Here is a 24,288-nt window from a genome sequence, read left to right as displayed (position 1 = left end):
GAAGTGGAAATGTGTTGTCTTTATTTACTGTCATTGATATACACTGTTATTTAAATATTTATTTCATTAAATATTTTGTTGATTTTGGAGGCTATTGTGGCCAAAAGTGGTAGTGTTTCTATTGTCATTTCCTGATTTAGCTTGTTTTTTTGAGTCATCTTTCTTTTGTGATTCTGAACTGGACTTGATTGAACTGCTTTTAAACACACTCAGATCAACCTAGTACAGTAACTGACACACAAAATTTAGGCATCAAAAGCAGTATTGGGAGGGAAAAATGTTATTGGAACATCTCTAATATGGTTTATATTCCTTCACACAAAAATTAAGAGAGAAATCAAATTGGCAGCCAGTACACTGATTAGCTTAACAAGTCTGGCAATCTTGAAACTCACACTAAGCTTGTTTGGACTTCTTAATGATGTGAAAGATGACAGAGAAACTTTTACCCACTATGTGACAAATGGAGAACTGAAACAGCACAACTACAAACACAGGAAGAGGAAAGCACTACATTGACAGGATATGAGGCACCAAGAGCTACTAACAATGAGCATGCAGAGGCATAGAAATACCAAAACAGCTTTAGTTCACTTCACGCACACATACACATCCACACACACACACACACACACACAAACACAATCACACCCTCTTTCTTGGCCTAGGTGCTACGATATTAAAGGCTGAGGGCGTAGAGTGTGTTCTTCTGTGTCCATGCCAGCTGGCAATAAATTGTAAGGATGAGACATGTCTTCACCCCAACACACTGGAGGATGACAGGGGACTTCTGAGCTGAAGGACAGATTTGACAGTGTTCCCATGATAGGCCTCACAGGGTGCGTGTCCATCTTTAAGAAGGAAAATGTTCATTAACACTGTCCTCTTCAGTCCACCTCAGCAACATTCAACCTGTAGTTTTGTCCTAAAATGATCCTCCCTTTATTTTCTTGTACATGTCATGAATCAAACCATATTTACTCCAGCAATAATCACCTGCACTCTGCTCAGTTCCAGCCTGATGTTCAGTCTAATTCAGTCACTACTTCCTCATGACCAAGGTTGAAACCTGGAGCACAACTACAGCCTTATCCAGCATTTGAGCAAATCCTCAAGTTCCAAAACAGTTCCCCGTCCCCTCTTCATCCTCAGTCCCACTGGTTGACAGGTCAAAGTTCAAAGGCAGGGAAACAGGAAGCTTCAGGGGTTGCCAACTCTGATAGATAGTAGATGGCTCCTGCCATACCTGAGACAAGGGACACAAACACATTTGACATCACTACCAATGTTTCATAGCAAATATTATTAAAGCTACAACAAGGAACTTTGATATAATGTTGATTTTGGAGCATCCTGTGGAAAAAAGTGGTAGTGTTTCAGCCAGAATAAATACAAAATAAAATGTCAATTATAAGATGATTTAAATAAAAATCTGCTTGTGCTTCTTCTTAACCGGCTAAGTGCTTTTCACTGTGACTTGGCTGGGAAAACAAACACAGGCTTGCTTCATCTGATTTGAAGGAGAATCCAAGCCAGTAGCAGCAATAAAGAATAACTATAGAAAAAGCCAGTGTTCTCTCTGATGGTCTTGCTAATTTATGTAGTTCATATAGAGGCATCAGTATTGAATTAAGACAGTTATATAACCAGTTAAAACATCTTGTAGTGGCTTTGAAGTTCCCATGAAATGGCTTAAGTGCTTATTGCTTGTGTACAGCAGCTAGGGAGGGACTTGCCACAGACATTGATCAGTGTTTAAAGTAGCCAATAGCACTGAATATGTGTTACGCAGAAAGGAGAGTGGGCTTATTGGTTGACTCTTCCCCGACTGAGAGGAAAAAAAACAGAAAATATTTTCCCCATAAAATATGATCCGGTTTCATCGAAATCAGTGAATAAAGTTGCGCGTATGTACAGTGTGGTCCAGAAACACTCCACTCTGGTGAATGGATCTATTCTCCTTTCATGCATCTGTGGCCTCATAAGCAAGAAGGTGGTCACAATTTTAGTGTACAGTCTGAGTGCACACAGGACAAAAGGGGTACAAAATATAACTGAAAATAAAATTATCTAAAAAAAAAAATCTTCTGCTTTTTAACTGGCTAAAACGACCTACATTTGCTTATGGAGGTCATATAGAGGCATGTAAGTTAAACTGAGACTTTTTCATAACTAGTTAAAACCTCCATGTAGTAGCTTTAAACATCCATTTAATCTCGTGGGAACTAGCCAAAAAGATCTTAGAGGATTCAGAATCTGAGGAGCAAAAAGGATTTTTCTAGAAAAACGATTACTCTCTTAACAGACAGGTACATGAACATGAAAATCTTAGCAAAAACACAACACTTATTCTAAACACATTTCTTGCATCACATATACTGAAAAACAGAATCGCACACAGTTCTGGTTTTACTCCACTGAGTGTCTGCCATGGTAGACGTCATTAATTTTGGGTTGCATGCTGCTGACCATCACTAGAGGCAGATGATGAAATTCATTTCAAATTATAGTTTGACACATGAAATATATGTCACGACTATGTGGATGTCAAAAGTGTCACTCTGGGTGGTGGGGTGTATTTTAGCTTACGTCCGATGTATGCTGTTGGATTTTCAGTGTTTGAGAGAGGCTCAACTTTTAGAGCTTTGAGATCTATTTTGACTGGATTCTCTTTTTTGCAAGGCCTCATATATTTTTGTCGAAAATATGGGGTTAAATTCAGTTCCATCAGCCATTGGGTTTATCATCCAGGCATTGTAGCTCAGTCATAGGATATTTTCCATGGCTGGAATCACCATAGTTCGAGCCCAAAGTGCTTTGATGTCCCCCACAGCCAGTATCTTTCCCACAGTCTCTTCCTCAAGTTCTTTTACCCACTTCATTGTCTCCTCATGGATTTCAGGAAGTCGAGTAACCAGCCTCTGAAGGTCAAAAGTTTGCCACGTTATGTATTGTCACTGTGTCACCTTTATTAATATAGGAAATTGTCCTGGATCAGTGTAATATTGTGGATGGTGTATGTCTGGTCTTTTGTTAATGTTTGTGGTAAATGCCAGACTTCCTCCTAGTATCTCTCTCCTGAATCCAGTTACTCTGCTCCCTCCTGTAACTTGTTTCCCTCTGTCTGTGCTACTTTGTTTTCTTCCCCACTTTTACGGTATTAGTCTGCTTCCTCTTCTGTCTCAACACCATTGTGGTTGGTCTAGGATTATCCAATACAACTCTCCTCCTCCCTTTCCCATTAGGGCCCTATTTCTTTCCTTGAAACAATCTAGTAGTGTTTTTTTCACAGCCTTTAGATTCTCCTTTTTTCTTTCAGTGCTGCAGTATTTTGCAAAGGGTTTCTTGTTGTTATCCATGTGGAGATGCTCTCTTTTATTATGTCTCTTATTGCTCTTGTCTTGTAGTCTTTTATTCAATGTTCCATATGATGATATGATATGAACTGAATGAATGAGGGATCTAAAACTTAAGTATCTTTGTTAAAAGCATTTAGATTTAGAACTACAAAGAGACAGCAACTAAATATTGAACATTTCAAAATGTTTTCAAGGTATCAGGGTGTTCTTGAACATTAAAGAGAATAAGGAAGAGAATTTCATTTTTGATGGTGTGAGGGACACTTGAGTGAGTCACAGTGAAGGCTGGACTTAAAGCTTGACTTTTAAAACAGATAAAGGTTTTAAAGAGCTTACCTTTTGTGTCTTTGTGTAAATATTATTTATGAATTGGTGGACCAAGATATGTGTACAGCCACATTATCATATATATGCACATAAATTTAACCTTTGTTCCAAAATGCATTATTTGATGTAACAAAACACTTCTTTTGTTTATTTCTTTTTCATTTTCTTTGTTTTCATATTGTTATTCTATTTCTAGTTCTCCTGCTGGTGGAACAGTGCCTACACATACCAGGATGCAATGCACACGAGCCTCTGATGTCCGCATCCATGTTCCCAGGCATCACCACCCTGGTTCGTTTGTTGGCCAAAACATTGTGTTAGGTGACAAACATACTTATCTAGCATATCCCCTGGTTACCCAGAGGTGAGGACTACAAAATCCATGCTGTAGTTCATCTTTAACCCCAGTGACATCACTGTGACATCAGGAGGAACAACAGATCTTCTTGGTCAGCATAGCAGCACTGAGGAATTTCTTGCTTCATTTAATACACATATCATCCTTCCTCGCTAAGAAGACAAATTATTTTAAAAACCAACAAATAAGAAGTATTTTATATCTCCTTAGCTGTGCAGTTTAAAAGCTATGATTAGACCTCACGCTTCTGTGCAGTCAGAGGTGGATTTCTACTCAAAGAAGCTTTTCTGCTTTGTTGTGCTGCCAGTCGGGTCTTTAATTCCTTCATTACAGCTCCGTGAAAGGCCACTCGAACTTCTCACTGAGAGAATTACACAGGATGCTGCGTAATTGGCCTTTGATGGAGGAAGAGACAGCGCCAGCAGACTTAATATTCGCAACATGAATAAAAGGCACATTATTACATTGATTCACAGGATGCTGTTATTGGGAGGGAAGAGGAATGTCAAAACAGTTTTTTCAGTCAGTCTGGTGGGAAATTGAATAATTAATATCTGGTACCTTCAAACAGAGAGTAGGGTCTGTCTGGGATGCGACAGCCGTGGGTCCCATAGGCCAAACACCACTCAGCAAACTGGAACACGGTAATAACAAGTTTACAGACATTCATGCAACATTCTTCTGTACATGTATCATCTATTACATGTAATATCTTGTTTCTTGGACTTTGAGTGTTTAGCATTTGAACTGAATACATTTGTGAGAAGATGCAAAAAACAAACAAACAAAAAAAAAAAACTCAGAATGCTATATATCAAGTTGTGAGTAGGGATGTGCACTATTAGTAAATTACACAGTTAAACCTACTTAAACCTGGTAGTTGGCACCAGAAATTAATATTTCATTCACATACAACACCAACAATGGTAAAATGCTGTAAACCAGCAAGGTGAAAGCTGGGACAGATGCCGGCTCATAAAACCAGTGTGGTTTGGTGTTTATTTTGATCTAGACCACTGGGTTTTTCATTTAAAATACAATTTGGTTTTTGATATCAATAAAACACAACTTCTTTTTTGAGGAAAATGTTTTAAGCATTGATTAATAAATTGTGATCAATTTAAATGAAAATGTCTGTCAATTTTACAATGAACTTGGTCTCTAGAAATATCTCTGGTCATTACTTTATCAAATCAGGGGTTTCCAAACTTTTCCACACCATTGCCCCCCTAATAGCATTAGCAAATGGTTGGGCACTGCCCTCCTTCAATAAGTCTTAAGAACCCAGGATTTTGATGCAGAGAGGACATCTGGGACACTCTGCTCGGGACAGCAGTAAATCCATTCTTTATGTATGCTGCATCATACCTGGGAGTTTTACTTGGCCAAGAGTTGTTCAGATTTTTTGTAGCTCAGCTTCTGTCAGCTGGACTGTTGGTCTGCTCAGCAAGTCTTTTCCATTTCAAAAACAAATCTATTTTTGTGAGTTACCACTAAATTTCAGGAGCAGAGCAGCTTCATGGCAGGTCAACACTGACAGCTTATGAATGATGGTTTGACTGGCAGGCAATTAGAAAAATAGGCACAGAAAATTTCAAGATTTCAATGTTACCTTTTGTAATAAATTAGATTTTACTCCAATTCCAAAGAAGTTGGCATGCTATGTAAAATGTAAATAAAAACAGAATGCAATGATCATTTCTGACTTGTATTAAACTATAGTACAAAGACAAAATATTTAATGCTCAAACTGATCAACTTTATTTTTTTTTATGTAAGCCTACACTCATTCTGAATTTGATAACTGCAATGTATTTCAAAAGTTTGGATAGGAACAACAAAAGACTGACAAAGTTGTGAAATTCTCCAATGTTCCTATTTGGAACATTTCACAGGTCAACAGGTTCACTGGTAAAAAATGACAGTATCATGATTGGCTATTAAAGGGGCGTCCTTGAAAGGCTCAGTCACTTTGTGAAAAACTGAGTGGGCAAATAGTCCATTAGTTTAAGAATAACATTTCTAAACACAAAACTGCAGGAATTTAGAGATTTGACTATCTATAATCCATAATATCATTAAAAAATTCAGAGAAATCTCTGCATGAAAGGCGCAAAGTCGAAAAACAACGCCGAATGCCTCAAAGGCACATACAGGTTTTGAAGTAACGTCTTTTTAAGAAATGTCCCTGCTTATTTCAGTAAGACAATACCAAGACACGTTCTGCAACAGCATGGCTTTGTAGTAAAAGAGTTCAGGTACTAGACTGACCTGCCTGCAGTCCAGACCTGTCTCCCAATGAAAATGTGTGGTGCATTATGAAGCACAAAACACAACAACAGAGACGGCGGACTGTTGAACAGCTGAAGTCATATATCAAGTGAGAATTAGAAACAATTTCACTTTCAAAACATCCACAACAAACACTGACTGAGTGTTTTTAAAAGAAAAGGTAATGTGTCCCAGCTTTCTGGAAACGTGTTGCAAGCATCAAATTCAGAATGACTGTAGATTAAAAAAAAACAGGTTAATCAGTTTAACATTGAATATCTTGTCTTTGTACTGTATTCCATCCAATATAGGTTGAAATGTCAAATCACTGGAATAAATCATTGTTGCAGTCAACATATTTAGTGTTCTTTTTTTGTTAATTCATTCTCACATGAAATATAATATGATCCAGTTAATGAAGCGTTTGAAGCTACAGTATGTACTGATTTCCTTAAGGGCATATTACTGATCTTAATAAGATCTTAATCTTTATATTTACAAGGGTGGTCCAAAACTGTTCATTTGTTGTCAAGTCAGCACCAAGAGACTTGTTTTTTGCTGTTTATAGTCTGGCAGACGTAGGCAGGCTCTTGTTCTTACCTTGCAGACACGGTACAGATATTTCTTCTCCTGGGTGAGCTTGTAAAGGGACAGGAAGGCGTAACCATTGCCAGCAGTGCCGTGGCAGATACCGTAGCCTTTTCTGAGCAGACCCCGGTGCCAGATCACCTCAGCACATTCTGTAGCCTCCTTCAAGTATTTCTCCTCCTTAAACACCTGGCAAGACACAGATGAAGCCCAATGAACAGTCAAGCCTGGGACACATGAGGAACTGATGTCAGATAAATTGGACGGGCTTGCACTTTAAATTCAGGACATCAGCATTCTGAGGGAAAAATAAATAAATAAAATCATAAAATGTAAGAAGATGACAGTGATGTAAAAAACATGATGAAAGCAAAGTAAAAGATGGAACAAGACAAAAAATGGCCTAACTGGACAAAATGACATAACAATCCATAACAAGACGAAAACAACAAAAGATGTAACAAGATGAAACAATGGAACAATATGCAACAAGATAAAATCAACATAACAAGACAAAATGATTTAACAATACATAGGATGAAAATTATGCAAAAGATGCAACAAGACAAAAACAACATAACATGATAAAAATGATGTGAAAGCCATAACAAGAAAAGCAACGTAACAAGACGAAAACAACAAAACAGATCCAACAAGACCAGAACAAAGTAAAATACATAACAAGACAAAAACGACATGAGGCACATAAACAAACAAATTAGACAGGAGGAGACTTGATGATGGAGAGAAGTTGAGGTTCAGTTATCTTTGAGTACATTTCAGAATGTGTACTTTCTTACTTTTATTTGAGTTCAGAAGTTGAATCAGTGCTTATACCTTTATTTTTTATTATTAGTAAAAGTACAGACAGAAAAATAAGTAATGTGTGTACTTTTATCACCTCTGGGCTACAAATCCCCTAAATTTAGCGTGCCACTACATTTTTGGTGGCCGCAATGTAAACTTGTGTGATACAAAACAACACAGAAAAAGCTTAACGCTGCCTCCCATCACTGTGACACTTTTGTAGTTTCTTCCCATGAATTGTGATGTGGTTACCTGATACCAGACAGAACTGTCTGTCCTCAGTAATGAGATGAGGAAAAAGAATGACCCCTCGCTAACCTGTTTCACAGGGAACATTAACATTAACAACATTAATCATGTAGCTGGTATACTGACATGCTTTCTGTTGCCAGGCAACAAGCAGCCTTTGAAATCCTCCTCTTATTAGTGATGCTCTCAGCTTTACTTGTGTAGGGAATACTCACAGACTTAAACTGTTTGTAACTTATTTCTGTAATAACAGATATTACTGTTCAATAAATCAAACACTGTATGAACATGCTTGTGGAGCCGAACTCATCATGTACTGCATCACACATTTGGTGGAGGAAAAAATGAATTAAACCAGCTTTAAATGGAAGCCAGCATGTAGACAGTACAGCTGTAACAGCTGACCTGAAATGATCCCGGACTAAATCCATGCAGCCACTGAAATGCTTCTCCTGCCACTACAAATGGACGATCTGCTGTGTTCTGTTCATAGGGAGACAGTGATAAGCAATTGTGTCTCCCATTGTGCTTTGTTCTCTGTGTGGTGCCACAGTGTCTCTGCATTAGTGAGAGGAATGCCAATGCCAGAATAGCAGCACATTAGCTGCCAAGTGGCTCCCTAATGGGCCAAGAAAAGAAGAAATTTGCCTAGAATGCATTACTGCAGTGTGTGTGTGTGTGTGTGTGTGTGTGTGTGTGTGTGTGTGTGTGTGTTTGCACAGCCTAGGGGGAGCATTCATATCCCTTCTTTGTCATAATCGTCTCTTAAATTAATCAGTGACAAGATTAAGTGTATTTAATCAAACAGATGAACCACTTTTTACAGCTCTTCTGTTCAAAGTGGCAACATACTCCACCTTTCCACATGTATGTAACACAGTATACACTCCATGTAGTGCAGAGCCCTGCCACTAGGTGACACTGCTGTTCATGTGTTTCACACAGACAAGGTGGTCTCATTAGAGGGGTCAGATCAGACAGATGTTGATGCTTTTACACAGGCTAAGCCCACACCGCAGCAAAAACCAGTCTCACCTTATGAGCCATAATGAGCATGTGGATGACGCCGGGGGCTCCGTGGCACCAGTGAACCAGCCGGTCGCTCTCGTTACTCAGCGATGACGGGAAGTTCCCTGAGCGAAACTTCTTGTGGCGCACGTAGTCGATGCTGGGGCGGACCAGCTCTGACAGGATGTCTGGATTGACCTTCGCTCCTGGCTAGAGAGAGACAGAGACAAAATTTCACTTTTATTGGTCATTTCTGTCTCAGTTAAAACTCTTCTGCTTGGCCAACAAGCACGTTCTGTCCATTTCAAGAGGCAGATTACCCCAAAATCAAAAACAAAGATTTTTGAGTACATAGAATACATTATCAGCTGTAGAGATGTCAGCCTTATCTCCAATATAATGAGACTAAATGGCACTCAGCAGGATTTTTCAAATGTATTGTTTTGTGCTCTGAGCACCACAAGCTGAGTGTCATTAAATCCCATTATACTGGAGAGAAGGCAGACTTCTCCATGGCTGGTATCTCCAAACCTTTGCAACTCACACGAAAAAAATGGAGATGGATTAATAGCATTGTAGGCACTTTTTTTTTTTTTTTTTCAATTTTGGGGCGAACTGTCCCTTTAATGCAGTTAAGGCAGTGTGAGGCTGAACAGAACTGTGAAAGATGGAGTCAGAATTTAAGGTAGGAGAGTAAGAATTGGGGAAAGAGAGTCTAGCAATTGATAATGATTGAAACTCATCATGTGGCAACATAAGCATCATGGAAATAGTAATAAAGCATTTCATTATTGAATAGTTAATTGTACATTATGTATGAATAATCAGACTAAATTACAAAGTAAGTAATTACTTGATATTTTAATGAGCAATATCAATAGAAATATCAATCGATCAATAAATAGTTATAATTAAAAAGGGATTTACAAAAACATAACAGTCAATAAGCACATCTTTTAGTAACACATTAATGGATTCACAAATAAAGAAATGGAATTTAAAAATCTAATTGAAAGTGCACTTAAAGGAGAAATAAATAACTGAATTTACAAATTGAATGAAGCACACAGATTTTAATTTTAAGGCATTGAAAAGTGAGATTTCCTTTCCCACTGTCATTTCCATTTCCCCACTGTTTTTATTTTCCCATTAGCTTTAACTTGCTCAGTCATTTAGTGTCTCCATTAAGCCTTGCCCTAACACTCTGGGCCTTGCACCAGTAAGAGTTAGGTAAAATAATGCAAATTAGCAATGGAGTGGACCAAGCTGTCCGACTGGTTAGAGAGCTGCAGGCAAAGTGTCACCCAAGTGTCAGTAAGACACACCGCTCACATATGTAGCTGATGTGGCCCACTGATCATGTTACCTCCCCCTTCATTTCCCCTCAGATTCTCACTGCACTCTCTTACAGAGGCAGAAAAACAGCAGCAGCACTGAGTCTCAACCAAAACAACTCTCAGTCCTGGACTGTGGCTAATTAATCAAGACGAAAAACAACAGAAAATGGAGCAGAGACATAACTAGTGCCAAAGATGCCTTTGAGTGGAGAAAAATTCACACTTGAAGACATAACTCCAAGGACAAAATGTTCTCCCAAACTTCACAAATTCCTGTCTGTCGGTCAAAAGAAAAGCTGAGCAGTTAATTAAAATTACTGTTTAAAAAAAGTTATTAATTTACATTAGTATTCAGTCAAATATGATTAAGCGTTGAGGTCCTTGTGTCACAGTTTGTATTCATCATAACAAATCTTTGTTACATAAAATGCAAGTATGTGCTTTTTGAGTTGGACGAAATATATAAAAATGTTAATTGTGCATGTTGGCTGACTGGGAAGGCTCTGCTTCACTAACTGGAATGAGTTAATTAGTATCATAGGTCAAAATGGCTGCTGTGAAAAAGGTCTATTAGGACAAAAAAAAAAGAAAGAAAGCCTGGTTTCTTCAGGCTTTATACTTTGAGCATTCTGACGTGCACATTCTTAAGAATTGGGACAAATCATGTCCTACAAAAAAATAAAAATAAATAAAAAATAAATAAAAACTGTAAAAATAATTAATACCAACACTCCAATTCCTAATTTCTAAATTTGCTCTGTGCCAGATAACACCCTTGTCCCAGACAAGAATTCACAACTACAAATAATTTAAAAATGTCTTAAAAAGAAATTTTAAAAGTAACATTACCTACTGATAACATAAGTATAAAATGCACTTTTATAATCTTTGTTTTAAAATGTATATTTCATGAAAATGTTGGCCCTTTAAAGTTGTGTCCCAGATTTGTGTGAACTGTCAAATTAAACAAAAACATGATTTAATCAGCCATAAAAAGGTTTTGTTATACCCTAAGGACATCTGTCTCACTTCCTTGTTTAATAAGGTGTATTCTGATTAGCATTAAGAGAACTCTGAGCAACTGTAGAAAATAGCATAGCCACTCACTATGACTCTGCTGTTAGATGACTCTATCAAATCGAACTCTATCAAATCGAAAATATGATGCCTACATTTAATGAAATATTTAATAACTACAAGGTTGGCCTTTTACAAGGTTTAATATATATCTTTTAAAAAATATTTTCCCAACAGAATCAAAGGGTAAAAAACCCTCAATATGCGGTTTTGTCCCTATTCTCACAAATGAGTGCATGATATAATGACAAACACTAATGCTGAACAATGCCCTTCTTCTCAGTCTTTTTTCAAAGTTGAACATGGACTTAAAACACAAAGCAGAACTTTTAACTGATCTAAATGGACTCAACACAAAGCACAACTTTTAACTGATCTAAATGGACTCAACACAAAGCACAACTTTTACTTGATCTAAATGGACTCAACACACAGCCAGAGATTGATGTAAAGATGAATTATTCATGTCCAGTAAGAAGTTCAGTGTGTTAATGAGAGCATCAGTTAACAGGAAGGAGACACAACACAGTCACCTCTGTGTGAAGGACTAGTCTGAATTTAAGTGGCAATATTGTGACTGTTGAAAGGTCGCTGTGCAGCACTAGACTATTACTCTCATAGTTAATATTATCATTTCCATGCTGTCTGATTGTTGATGTTGGCAAGAATTAAATAGCAGAGTAAATTCACTTTGCATACTGTGCATTAGGGTTGGGCAACTGAATGAGATATATATTGGCTATTTTTCTCATTTTATCTTGCCAATGAAATGTTCTGCCTCTGAAGAGCGACTGACAGCCGTTGCTCAGGGACAGACTCACATTCGGCTGCACTGCACACACCTGACAGGGTACACAATCTGACAGGGTTGAGAGAAATCTGTGAAACTCTCTGAAACTTTGAAGACTAACATTTTCATTAAAAAATTATTTTAAAACAAGGATGTTTATAATAGCACATTTTTACACCTATGTTATCAGTAGGTATTGTTAGTTTTAGATTTTGAAGGCTTGAAGGCACATTTTTAAATTGTTTAAAATTGTGAGTTCTTGTCTGAGACAAGGCTGTTTTCTGTCACCGAGTAAGTTTAGAAATTAAAAAAATGAAAGAAAACCAAAACATTTTTATAAATAAGATATATTTCAAACATAAATCCTTAAATAATACATGTTCACCAAAAAATTGTAAATAGTGTTGGTATTAATCATTTTTCAAGTTTTTTTAGGAGGACATGATTTGTCACAGTTCTCAAAAACAGATCACCAGCAATCATCTGTTGTTGGGTTGACTTAAACATATCGCCAAACCCTACTGTACCTGTATGTATCTTGTTTTTAGGCTGTTCACCCGAGCTCTAATTCGAGCTGATAACAATAATCCCAACAGCACTTGGAGGTGCAGGAGCCCCAGACTGTGGGCAGACTGAGATCCACGTAATTCTCATTTGCATGCCACTGTTTGATCAAATCTCACAAAAGGACTGATCTAGCTGAGCTGCCAACAGCACTTGTGTGATGTGTGGTTGTAGGAGTTAGCAGCTCCTCCACTGGCTCTCCGCCCAGGACAGAAAGACTCTACAACAAACATTAGAACAACATTAAACCACTGACCTACTGATTACTGTTTCCTGCTGCACTGTGTGCTGGCTAGAGTCCATTAATCAGAAGACAGTTTTCCTACCAAATAATGAAGCTGAGTCATTGGAGGATTTTAAAGATTGAAATGGTCACATCATAAATGAAACTAAGAGGGTCGAAGCTTTATTATAACAAGGTCTGTGAGGGATGGGAGCCAGCATCAATATTATGACAGCCAATATATTATTCTAATTATTTAGACCATTTTAAAACCATGTTTTAGAATTGTTTCTGCTGTCTATGAAAATGTCCTCCGAGTGAAATGAGAGAAATAAAGGTGGCAAAAACAGAACAAGCATGTTGGCTCAGGCAAAATGTCTGGTTTACAGCCAAACAAAGTGCAACAATTCCAATCTGCATGTTTTAACACTTGAGATTAAAGCCACAGCATAGAAAAACCCATCTACTAAACTATTGCCATCAGCAATCCGAGATTGATTAACCAGACTAGCATGAAACACATGCCTACAGCTGCAGAACTAAGAGGATCTAAGTCTTTGAGACAGACACAATATCCCTGTCTTCCCTGCATCTTTACTACAGGGAATTATGGATTTTTATGATCTCATCACATCCCAGCATCAACACAGCTGTGTTGACACCACATTAAACAAGCTGGGATTTGTGTGGTATGGTAAGGTTGGGTAGATCTCATTGTCCGATTACCATTCTTACTTTCATTTCTACATTCTAATTCTCAACAAATTAAATTCAAATTATGTCAAAAGCAAAAAACAGCTTCTATATTCTGAACATGTGGGCTGCCTTAAAAAGAAAACTGTCATGAAGGAGGAGGTCATGTGTGATGTTCAAGTGTTTCTTCTACCACATCAGACCAAATATAAAATGGTTGTAGTCGGTCTCCTATCACTCTGTCCAGTTCCTCGTCAAAGGAACAGCTCATCCAGTTCCTGCTAATTTGTTATTTGTGTCCTTGGCTTTTCTGAAGGCATTTTTTTAGGCGTTTGATTTTACACTAGCATTGCTGCCATGACCAACTGTAACCATGGTGCTGCATGTTCATTGAAATCTCCTCATAACCCGCCTGGTTGTGATATGAATAATCCTTTTTCCATTGTACTGACTCTTTCCTTAATTCCCAAATGGAATTCAGACTCTGTGGGAGGATTAATGAGTAAAGACAACTTTTGATAAGTGCCTGATGTATAATTAAGTCTGACATGTGGCTGACTTGCCCTTCAGATGAGAATGTTTCATGTTTTGTCTCAGGAGTGCCAGCCTGTCTGGCACACAGATATCTTGAGCCTTAGATAAAGTCCTAACAACTTTTGTGACATTGATAGATGATGTAATGTAGCGCCCTCCTGTCTAGTGTTCTGATGAAACATGATTCTGTACGACGTGAAACACACTGTAGTGTTTTTATTGCATCTTCAAGCTTCTCTGTAGCTTCAGATATTTTCTGTGTACAGATATGTTTTATTAAACTCAAATATTCAAGTAAAAACAACTGAGGCTCCTTGAGTTCATTCTTTTGTTCAAAGTGAAGACTGACCAGAAGTACAAGTTTTTCTTCATCACACAGCTTGTTTCTTGTGTGCTCCATCCCTGACAATCCATTTTGTCTGTTGTTCTGGTTTCTCCATCTTTTTTTAATGTTGCTCTTTGGTCTCATCTTTTTGGCTTCTTCTTGTTGGTTCTCACTTTATGGTGCACAAGTACTTTGCTTGATCAGAGCATGTTGGTTGAGTTAAGCAGTCTTTCAGGACACAATGTGTACGCACTGCTTAAAGAATGTGGCCACATGCTGCCCAAAACACCTCCGAATGTGGTGTGAGAAATCAGACCTCAAGGTGTCCTCAATGTGTCTTGGGTGCATTCACACCTGTACTCAGAGCTGTCCACTTGTGATCAGATCACCCATGACAAATGTCAATACCAGGTGTTAACAGCCCTGATATGTACCATCAAAGCGGGGGCTGGCAGTGACGAACCCACAGAGAATTATCACCAACTCTGCAGTCCACAGATTCTTCAGATCATAATTGCTCACAGGAAGGTGCAGATATCCAAACCATACAGAAATATGACTACAGAGCACAAGAGTGACACTAAGTAATACAATCGATTTTGGTTTGTGTCTGAATCATACCCTGAAAATTTGACCAAGAAAATAAAGAAAAAAAATCAATCAAAGATCATATGACAATACCAACATTTCCTACCTGCATGAGCATGTAATAGATACCAGCCATGCCATGTGCAGCACCAATATACTGCTTCTTGTGCCATTCATAGAGCAGAGGGCAGCGATCTGTCTTCTTCTGCTCTGCTGACAGATTCTTCCCCGATTCCACGATGGCAGTCACCACCTGAAGAGTAGAGAAGAGAAAGAAGAGATTCAGGCAAGGTGTTAGTTCTCTCTCTGATAACAGAGTCCCTACAGCTTCCCAGCTTAATGTGCTGTGTGTTCTAATACACATACTACCACACTATTTAGCATGCAAGAAAAACAGATTTAACATTTCCTACTACATAATGTGTTAAATTCAATATGGCAAAAATACCAGGATGTCCTACTGCATCCAGTTACATTTTGCAGTATGAAAGTGAGCACGCTTTTCAAGCAATTCTGACCCATAAACCATTGTGATGGGTGTATGGGCAAGAGGGTTCAAGGCAAATTGTTATGAGGAAGTAGTATGTCACAATTGTATGTATACTGCATGCAACAGGATGCACTTTGTAAGGGCAACTGCAGTACATACTAAAAGTAAAAATAAAAAGTATGCAATTCAGAATGTGTGTCTTCATAATCGAATCTGCTTATCAAACAAATCTTTTCAAATCCCTTTATCAAATCAAAGAGAAGCATTTCAACATGTACTTTTAACTGCTACCTCCTTCAATAGAAAACATTCATGCTGTGAGACAGAAAAAGATCTGACACCCTGGTTCTCATCTAGCTATGCTTGTATCACAGTAGTTCCAGTGATTCAGATGCAGCGCGGGTTATACAACATGATGACCACACACTGGACATCACCACAATGACAACAGTCTTCCTACTGCTGTAAGTGTTTCCTTCCACCTATCCCATCTATGAAGAAATTAAAAAAAACACTGTGTATGTAAATAAAAACAGAATGCAATGATTTGCAAATCCTTTCCAATTGAATACCGTACAAAGACAATATATTCAATGTTCAAACTAATAAACTGTATTGTTTTTTGTAAACATAAACTCATTCTGAACTTCATGCTGCAACTCATTTCAAAGAAAACTGGGACAGGAGCATGTTTACCACTGTGTTACATCATCTTTTTATTTAATAACACTCAGTAAGCATTTGGGAATTGAGGACACTGAAGTTTTGGAAGCAAATTTTTTTGCATGTTTCCCATTCTTGCTTGACATACAACTTCTGCTGCCCAAAATTAGGGCTGGACAATTCATTAAAATATTATCAAAATCAAGCATGGTGATGCCACAGAGATGCCCCGGCCTACAAATTATATTCTCCAGACATAAGGAAACATGGCTGCTTGATACAGCCCAGCAAAAATCACAGAAAAATAAAATAAAATAAAATAAAAAAAATCACATTTTATATTTTTTTCACTGAGAAAAGGCTCTGCACACCTGAATATGTGACAGATGAATCGAAGAAAGGTTCTGCTTTAAAACTAAAGAACTCCAGCACACTGTGTGGCTCACTGCTAAATTACTTTGTAAGATTATGACATTTAGGTCAATCTGACCTCGATCAGGTTTATGTGCCGAATCGAACCACTTTCATCCAGACACACATAGGAGCTGCCTCTATAATCCATTCACCCCATCAGAGAACTGTAGCAACTGATTTGTCTGATGATCACCTGAGACTGCTCGGTATTTAATTAGTTAAACAATAGCATTTAAAGGATACGACATCACACAGTCTAATTAAATAACAGTATTTTAACAACATAGCTACCTGAGATCCCCCATAAGTCAAAAAATAGAAAAAAAAAGATGTAATAAATCAGTATTATCAAACATGATCACTTCATTTTGTCAACTAATAAAAAGGTAAGGTAAATTTGACAACATTAAACTACCAATATACATTAAGTGTATCTGACCATGAACACCATTAAATAATTACAAGTGATGGATAAATGACAATTCATCAGTGAATCATTACACAAACATATTACACATTTTAAAACAACAAAGTACACATTTTAAATAGTAAATGATATATTTTCTCAGTGAAAGTAAAATGCAAAATGTACAATTCACAATCAGAATATCTGCCAACATAAGATTAATTAACCGATTAACCAGACTTGGTCAAACCTTAGTATATGGCTGGATTACATATGATCAGTGTGCAAAAATCTGGCCCCTTTGTACAACGGGTGGTGTGTTAAGTCTATAATGTCAATTCCTGGGTATTAAATGCACATCTGTACTTTTCTTGTTCTCCAATTATTTTTTGCTACTCAAGTTCTATATAACATGGTTACACTATGTTTGACTCAAAAAAGGTTAGCATCCCAAGATAGGAGAGGAAAGTATGGTTATGTTTGATTTGAAATAGAACATACAGTATTTTATATTGTAACGCTTCTATTATCACTCTCCCCCATGCCCCTCAGCACATGCTGAGCTGTTTCTCTCTACTGCACACTGCCATCAGAAACAACTGGAGTACAACTGGCTGAAAATTAGCCTGACCATCCAAAGTCAGTAATCAATACCCACATTATTGAACCATTAATCTAGTCAATGACTAACAGCAGTCAACATCAGCCAACCTTATCATTCTTTAGCGGTTAGCGTTTGTCGTTGCAACACAGAAACAACATGTTAAAAACACATATTCGTAGTTTGAATTAAACTGAAGTTCTCTGTGCTCTGCAGGTAAAGTATTACACCAAATCCCCTTTAAGAAATAAGACATATTAATAATTCCTTGTGCATCTGGAAACCCATAACTCTAGAAACACAAGATAAAAGGTATCATATGTCGACAGTCTTCTTATCAATTCGGCATCAGTATAACCCAAAAAAGATAAACTGGATTTCTGTTCAAACTTAACATTTTGTCACTTCAACTCTTCCAGCTTCCCTTGGTTAGCTGTGCTATTTTAGTGGGAGACACACATGGCAATGAGAGGCAAACTGTTTCAAAAGTTACAATTCTCACCAAAATAAGTGCTGGTTGGTGGATCATAGACATCCTGAGTTTTTTCGGCCCTTACCAAAGTAACTACCCACCTTGCTTTTTACTGTTTGGTGCTCAAAAGAGTGCCATTACCTTCTGATTATATTAAACATGTTTGACATAATGGAAATGTAAAGGCAAGAAAAATACATTTTTTTAAAGATTCAACTGAAACACAGCAACTGGAAACCAAAGTGCTATTCACAATGCAGTTAAGTGTTCACCATGAGTTAAGTTCCAGTTGTTTAAAATAGGGAGGTTGTGTAGTTTGGAGCAAGGAGAGCAATGAGACGAACAAACGTTTTGACCAAAGTGCTCAGGAGGTGCCTGAATACGACTCTCTATTTGCCCTCACCATTCATTTTGAAAGAGTAACAGCCAGTGGTTAAACATCACATCACATCAACATCATGGACAACCACATCTGTAGGGCCCCAAAATCTGTTTCAGTTCAGCCAAAAATATGTTAACAGACAATGTATATGTTTCATGTATAACTTCTCAGGAGCTCTCAGGTTTTGTCATGCGTGGTTTGTTCTGCCTTGTTAGTCTAGAAAAGGCAGTAACTGCAGCCCATTTGATATTGTTTTGTAGCACATTAATTATTAATTGACTGTTAATGTGATTATTGACTGTTAACTTATTCAACTCTTGCTTATTTTTTGGATTATTTTTTGGGCTTCTGTCTTTATTTTGATAGGGACAGCTGAAGATATGACAGGAAAGGGTGTAGAGAGAGAGGGGATGACACGCATATGAGCCACAGGCGGGAGTCGAACCAGTGGCTGCTGCAGTGGACTGACAGCCTGAGTACATGGGGCGCACGTTCTACCAACTGAGCTACAGGGGTACCCCATATTCAACTCTTAAGGAAAACGCAAAAAGTTGCAACCAAACTATAGCCTAGTGTAGCTTTAAACTGACAATGAAATCAACAAAAGCCCATTAAGTTATTTAAATTTCTCATTAGCAGAACTTTTTTTTGGAACTATATTAAGCTTATCTTTTATCGTTTATGCACTTGCTGTGTAGAAACATGCATGTGCACAGAGGTCATGCTGTACATTAAAATATAAAGTGAGCAAGAGAGGTCAAGACTATGAATATGTAGACATACATATATGTGCAGTGAATCAAAGGCTTGGACCTGGAAAGGCTAGCTCTGGTCATGGAAGACTCCACTGACATTTGAAATCTAGTTAGGGCTAACTGGGCCCTGCACACATGCATCACTGCCTCCCATAATGAAAGAGCCAATGTGGAAAAATAACAGAAGGCCAAGCGAGCCCTGAGAGGAACAAATTAGCTGAGAAGGTCAACAGCTGAGCTCAATAATGAGGAGGACAGGGATCAAATCTTTTCTTCTACAGGCACAATATGAACATGCGCTCATTTCTGTAACAAAACCTGCTGACTGTTCACCTCAAAATCAAAAATACATATTTTACATGTGTATAAAAGCACAGTTTTGGTGTGAGTTGCAGAGGCTGTGGAGATGCCTGCCTTCTCTCCAATATGATGGAACTAGATTACACTAGTGTTGTAAAAAATACTGATTATCAATAAATACTGATGCTAAATATTTTAGTCATTTCAATACTCATTTTTTGCAGTATCAATACTCCAGTACCAGCTGCATTTTCTGGTCAAAACCCAAATATTGATATGCTCCTGGACAAAGTGCTATTAGTATTTATGTAATACTGCAAAACAGCTGACAGAGCAAAATATTTATAAGCATGTCATCACTTTACTAAATTAAATGAAAATTCAGCTAAATGCAATAACTCTGAGAACAATATCAGGGTTCAGCATTAATGGTTTTTTTTCACTTGCCTGTTTGGGCAAGTGATTCAGAAATGTACTTGCCCAAAGTAAATTTTTTCACTTTCCCCCATATATTTTGTTTTATTTATAAGCAGTTACCAAATAACAACAGACTTATTTTATAGATGTTGCAGCCCAAGATTAAACATAACAATTAACTTGTCAGAAAATAATGGAAAATGTCCTTCCGAGTTTTTCAAAGCGCAAGGTGATGTCTTTAAATGTCTTGTTTCATCAGTCTAAAATCCAAACATATCCAGTTTAATAAACAAAGAAAATCCATATTTAAACAGCATTTTCTGCTATTTTTGCATTACAATCCTTGTGGTTTAGCACTGAATTGAAATAGCTTTTCTGTGACAAAAAAAATATCTTTTCACATCTTTTCATGTCATGTCTTTATATTTTGCACCAAATTATGGTGAGTAGTATCAACAAGAGTTTTGATAAGTATCAAAATTGATAAGCAGTATCAGTATAGATATCTGTATCAGTAACAGTGTTTCCCTACCATTGTCTTGGGTAGGGTTGCACCAAAATGACTCACCTAATTAAATGGTAAAAACATGCATCTGCATCTGTGTGTTGTGATGTACATACTGGATTAACTGTTAATTCCTTTCTTAATTGTTGATTAAAGAGCAGGGTTTGTTTGGTTGGTGGTTGGTCCTGATAGTCAAATTTTAAGGCTGTATTGTGAATGTTTATACAAACCATACTGTGGGTTTCTGTCCCTTCTGTTGCGTAGCTGTATTGGTTAGATGATATACAGTGTATACATGTGTACGTGAGTGTGTATAAGGGTGTGTGTATAGGGGCTGGGGGTTCTGAGTCAGCAGTTTATGCAGTCCCCATGGAAGATAGAGTGAATGAAAAAGAAAGGAAAACAGTTCTGCAGCAGCAGCACTGCCTCTCTCATGACGGAGCAGATTTACAGCCAGCTTGTTCAGTTACACGTCCCTTCACTCCTATACAGCTATACTGCCAGCCCTGCCTCTCCTCACCTTAAATGCCCCTTTATACCCCCCCCCCCCCAACTAAAACTAGTTTTCACTATAGTAACTTCAGCCTACAGGACTAACACTTAATTTCCATTAATCCACACATGAATCTTAATTGACTTCCATATACATTTAATTTGAAGCTCCTCCTATGTCTTGCCAAGGCAGGCACCACCCATCAAACCTCCACATCTTTCTCTTTCTCACTCATACAAGCCTCAATAAGCAATCAACTGTCTCTCTTGAAGGGGGGGTATAATTTAGGGGGAATTAAGTGTAAATTAATCACTGCAAACAAACTGAAGCCTGCGGGATTGTGGGATTGAGCACCAAGAGGTCTGAACAGGCCAAATCTAATTTAAGAGCTGTGGATATGAAGGGCCGACCAGATCCAAAACCAACTACATTCAACTTATTAATTTGCATGTGGCCCGTGATGCAGTGTCAAAACACCATCTAAAACTGAGGACAGGAGTGACAGGGACTCAGAGTTACTTGAAGTGTTGTCAGTTTGTGCTGACATCAGCAGTCACTGGAGCCTGGAAAGCAGCCTGCTGTTATTTGACAGTATAAAACTTTAGAGTCCATCAGTCTGCCAGCATGCTAGGCCAAAATTATTCAGTCTGATTTAACCTGATCAACCTTGATCAATTATGTAAATGCTGTGTATGTCCTGAGTCCTTAAGCTGTTGAACTGATGCACACGCAACATTCTGATCTAGTAGTCATTGGTAAAGGCCAATAGCCGACTAGTTGTCACGTTTCTGATATTAATTTAGTGATTTAAATATAGATTTTTGGGGCATGAAGCTCATATAGGACTTGTTGTAAACACAGGAATAAATAACTTATGACTTTACGAAAAGGAATACTTGCAGAATAATCAACATGATGGATGATGTGTACTTACAAATTCACTTGCTACAAACTCGTCTCTCAACCACTTCACAGCTCTTGTGCCTGCCTGAACCCACCATGACTTCATCAGTACTGAAGTCCGGAGAACTGGTCAGAGCTATTGTAAATCACTTCGGTATTGTTACCAGCTGTCACACTGACCGTCTGTCTTGGAGGCTGTGTTCCACTTTACTAGGACTACTAATTAAGCTAACTACGAAATGGCTACTACTACACAGTTAGCAGCAGTGCACCAGTGATAACAGTGTTGCAAGAGAAAAGGTCTGTGATGCAACAATCCCCCATCCCAGAGCCCAACGGCAGGGCGCAGCGGTTTGAGTTTGCAGTGTTTTTTTCCTGTGACTAACAAATGAAAACATGGTCGACTAAGACTCTTCTCATCATGTAATCTGTTGAGTCTACTGTGCACAGCACATCTGTGCCACGGTTTTGATCCGTCCTCCAAATGGCGGACAGTGTTCTGCCCACTTGTTTATGTTGACTTGCTGAGATTTTGTTGAGTTGATCCTCTTTCCTTGTTTTTTGTGCTTCTACCATGGATAATTGGACTACGTAGTTAAATTGTTGCTTTTTTGTCTGTTTTCATTATTGCAAGTATGCACAGGGTATTTCATTTGAAAACTGCCTGGATTCTCTCTGCTTCTTCTGTGTCCAATGTCCTGCCCTCTCAATCTACTCAGTGCAAACTGACACAGCAACTGACAGGAATAGACTCAACATATTTGAAGCAAAGCAGAAAAAACACTTTGCAAGTGATTGGATGAACCATCTGTCTGTCAGATCTGAGACGGGCTAACCAATCAGATCAAACACTTGCTGAAGCCAGGCAATAAAGGCCTTCAGTGTCGTTCTTTGCTCTTCTTTCAATAAAGAAATAATCTCCAGTTCTGATAGAACTGATGCTATCATTTTATCTACGCTAACCATTTCAGGAGCCACCATTAGTTTGTATGAAATGAGTTGTTTACATGGACATTTTTTGATGTTGCCACACCTAAAACCATACCCATAACTGCCAGTAGTCCCTCCTAGGATGTTGATTGGCTGCAACACTTTTGGTGCGGACACAAGATGGATTCTCTCCTGATCTTGTGAATCCAGCTGCTTTGCAGGTGATTGAATACAAGCATTTAACTCCAGCTGACATGGTGTAGCGGTGATGCAATACAGCCAGGGCCTGTGGAATCAAGCTGGTTTAGTCGACTATTAGGTGTCTGCCCTAGTTAGCCACTAGTGATAGTGTTAATTTCATTCAGTATTGGAGTGTGGAAGATTGAAGTCTCAGAGGCAAACACACAGCAGGGCAGAGGCATATTAACATAGTAGTCTGCCACAGGAACGTAGACTGACAGTTATGTTGGTATCTCCTGGAACACACACAAACATGTTTTATATTTTTTTGTATTTTTTTGAGTCAGCACAAACAGGAGACACTGTATCTGGCTGCAACCCAAACAATCTGCTGGTGAAAAAACACCAACCCCTGAAAAACACAACCCTCAGCTGAAACTTTCTTTTCAGCACTCTATACTGCAAGCTGTCCATTGGAACAGACACACACTCATACTCATAACAGACCCCAGCAGGAAACTTTGAAACAGACTGATCAGACACACACACTAAAATAGCCCAGGGAGCAGAAGAATGAAAAAACCTGGAGAGACAATCTTGACATGAAAAAGAATAGAGTCTCACGATGCTTCAGAGAGAACAACACTGAGGTAAGAGTCCAAAGGCAGAGAAAAGACAGCACCCTGGAGCTCAGCCACCATTTGGTAAAGCTTGCAGAGTGATGCTGTGTGTGTGCGTGCGTGCGCGCGTGCGTGTGTGGTGACAGGTATATGAGTACAAATGATGGGGAGATGAACAGCAGTGCGGTGCTGCAGGAATCTGGGGCTTTAAAGCTCCACATTTCTATTTCTTCATTAGTCACAATAAAACATCCATCCAACACTTCTGAGACTGTGAGCCCGCTGCTGCTGCTGCTGCCTACTCTCTCAGCCCTTCTGTCCCGCTCTGTTTCAGAGTGTGTGTGTGTACAGTATATGTGTTTTGGCCTGGCACTTAACCAAAGGGGACAGCTGGTCCTGCAGTTTCTGCAGTGAGCATGTGTGAGCTTAAATAAATAATCAAAATGAAGTGTGGCGGGATTATTATCTATTCCTTGTGTGTGTGTGGGTGTTTGAGTCCTCTATGCCCTGATACTAGTCCACTTTTGTCTCAGCTCAACATCTAACAGATGGTTATTACAGCAGGCTTACAGAACAAAAATGTAGTCTATCATCTGAAGAAACTGTTTCACCTCCTCTGTTATAAAGCAGAGGTGAAGGTGAAGGTCACACACACTTTC

The 24,288-nt window shown here is 38.3% G+C and overlaps 1 protein-coding gene across 1 annotated transcript in view; it reads right to left on the bottom strand.

Annotated features, from left to right (window-relative positions):
* Positions 1–264: 264 nt before the first annotated feature.
* lancl2 (LanC lantibiotic synthetase component C-like 2 (bacterial)) overlaps positions 265–24,288 on the bottom strand; it is a 41,449-nt gene continuing 17,425 nt past the window's right edge. Inside the window, exons 6-10 of the mRNA XM_084747602.1 lie at positions 15,205–15,351; positions 8,995–9,177; positions 6,916–7,092; positions 4,606–4,678; positions 265–1,246 (exon numbers count right to left, since the gene is read on the bottom strand). Coding sequence (XP_084603728.1) covers positions 1,170–1,246; positions 4,606–4,678; positions 6,916–7,092; positions 8,995–9,177; positions 15,205–15,351 — 657 coding nt within the window. The 3' untranslated portion in view covers positions 265–1,169. The remainder of the gene's footprint in view (positions 1,247–4,605; positions 4,679–6,915; positions 7,093–8,994; positions 9,178–15,204; positions 15,352–24,288) is intronic.

The sequence above is a fragment of the Lutjanus erythropterus genome, chromosome 21 (genome assembly GCF_056507025.1).
Source record: "Lutjanus erythropterus isolate fLutEry1 chromosome 21, fLutEry1.hap2, whole genome shotgun sequence".
Lineage (NCBI taxonomy): Eukaryota > Metazoa > Chordata > Actinopteri > Lutjaniformes > Lutjanidae > Lutjanus > Lutjanus erythropterus.
This window is presented reverse-complemented; position numbering and strand designations above follow the sequence as displayed.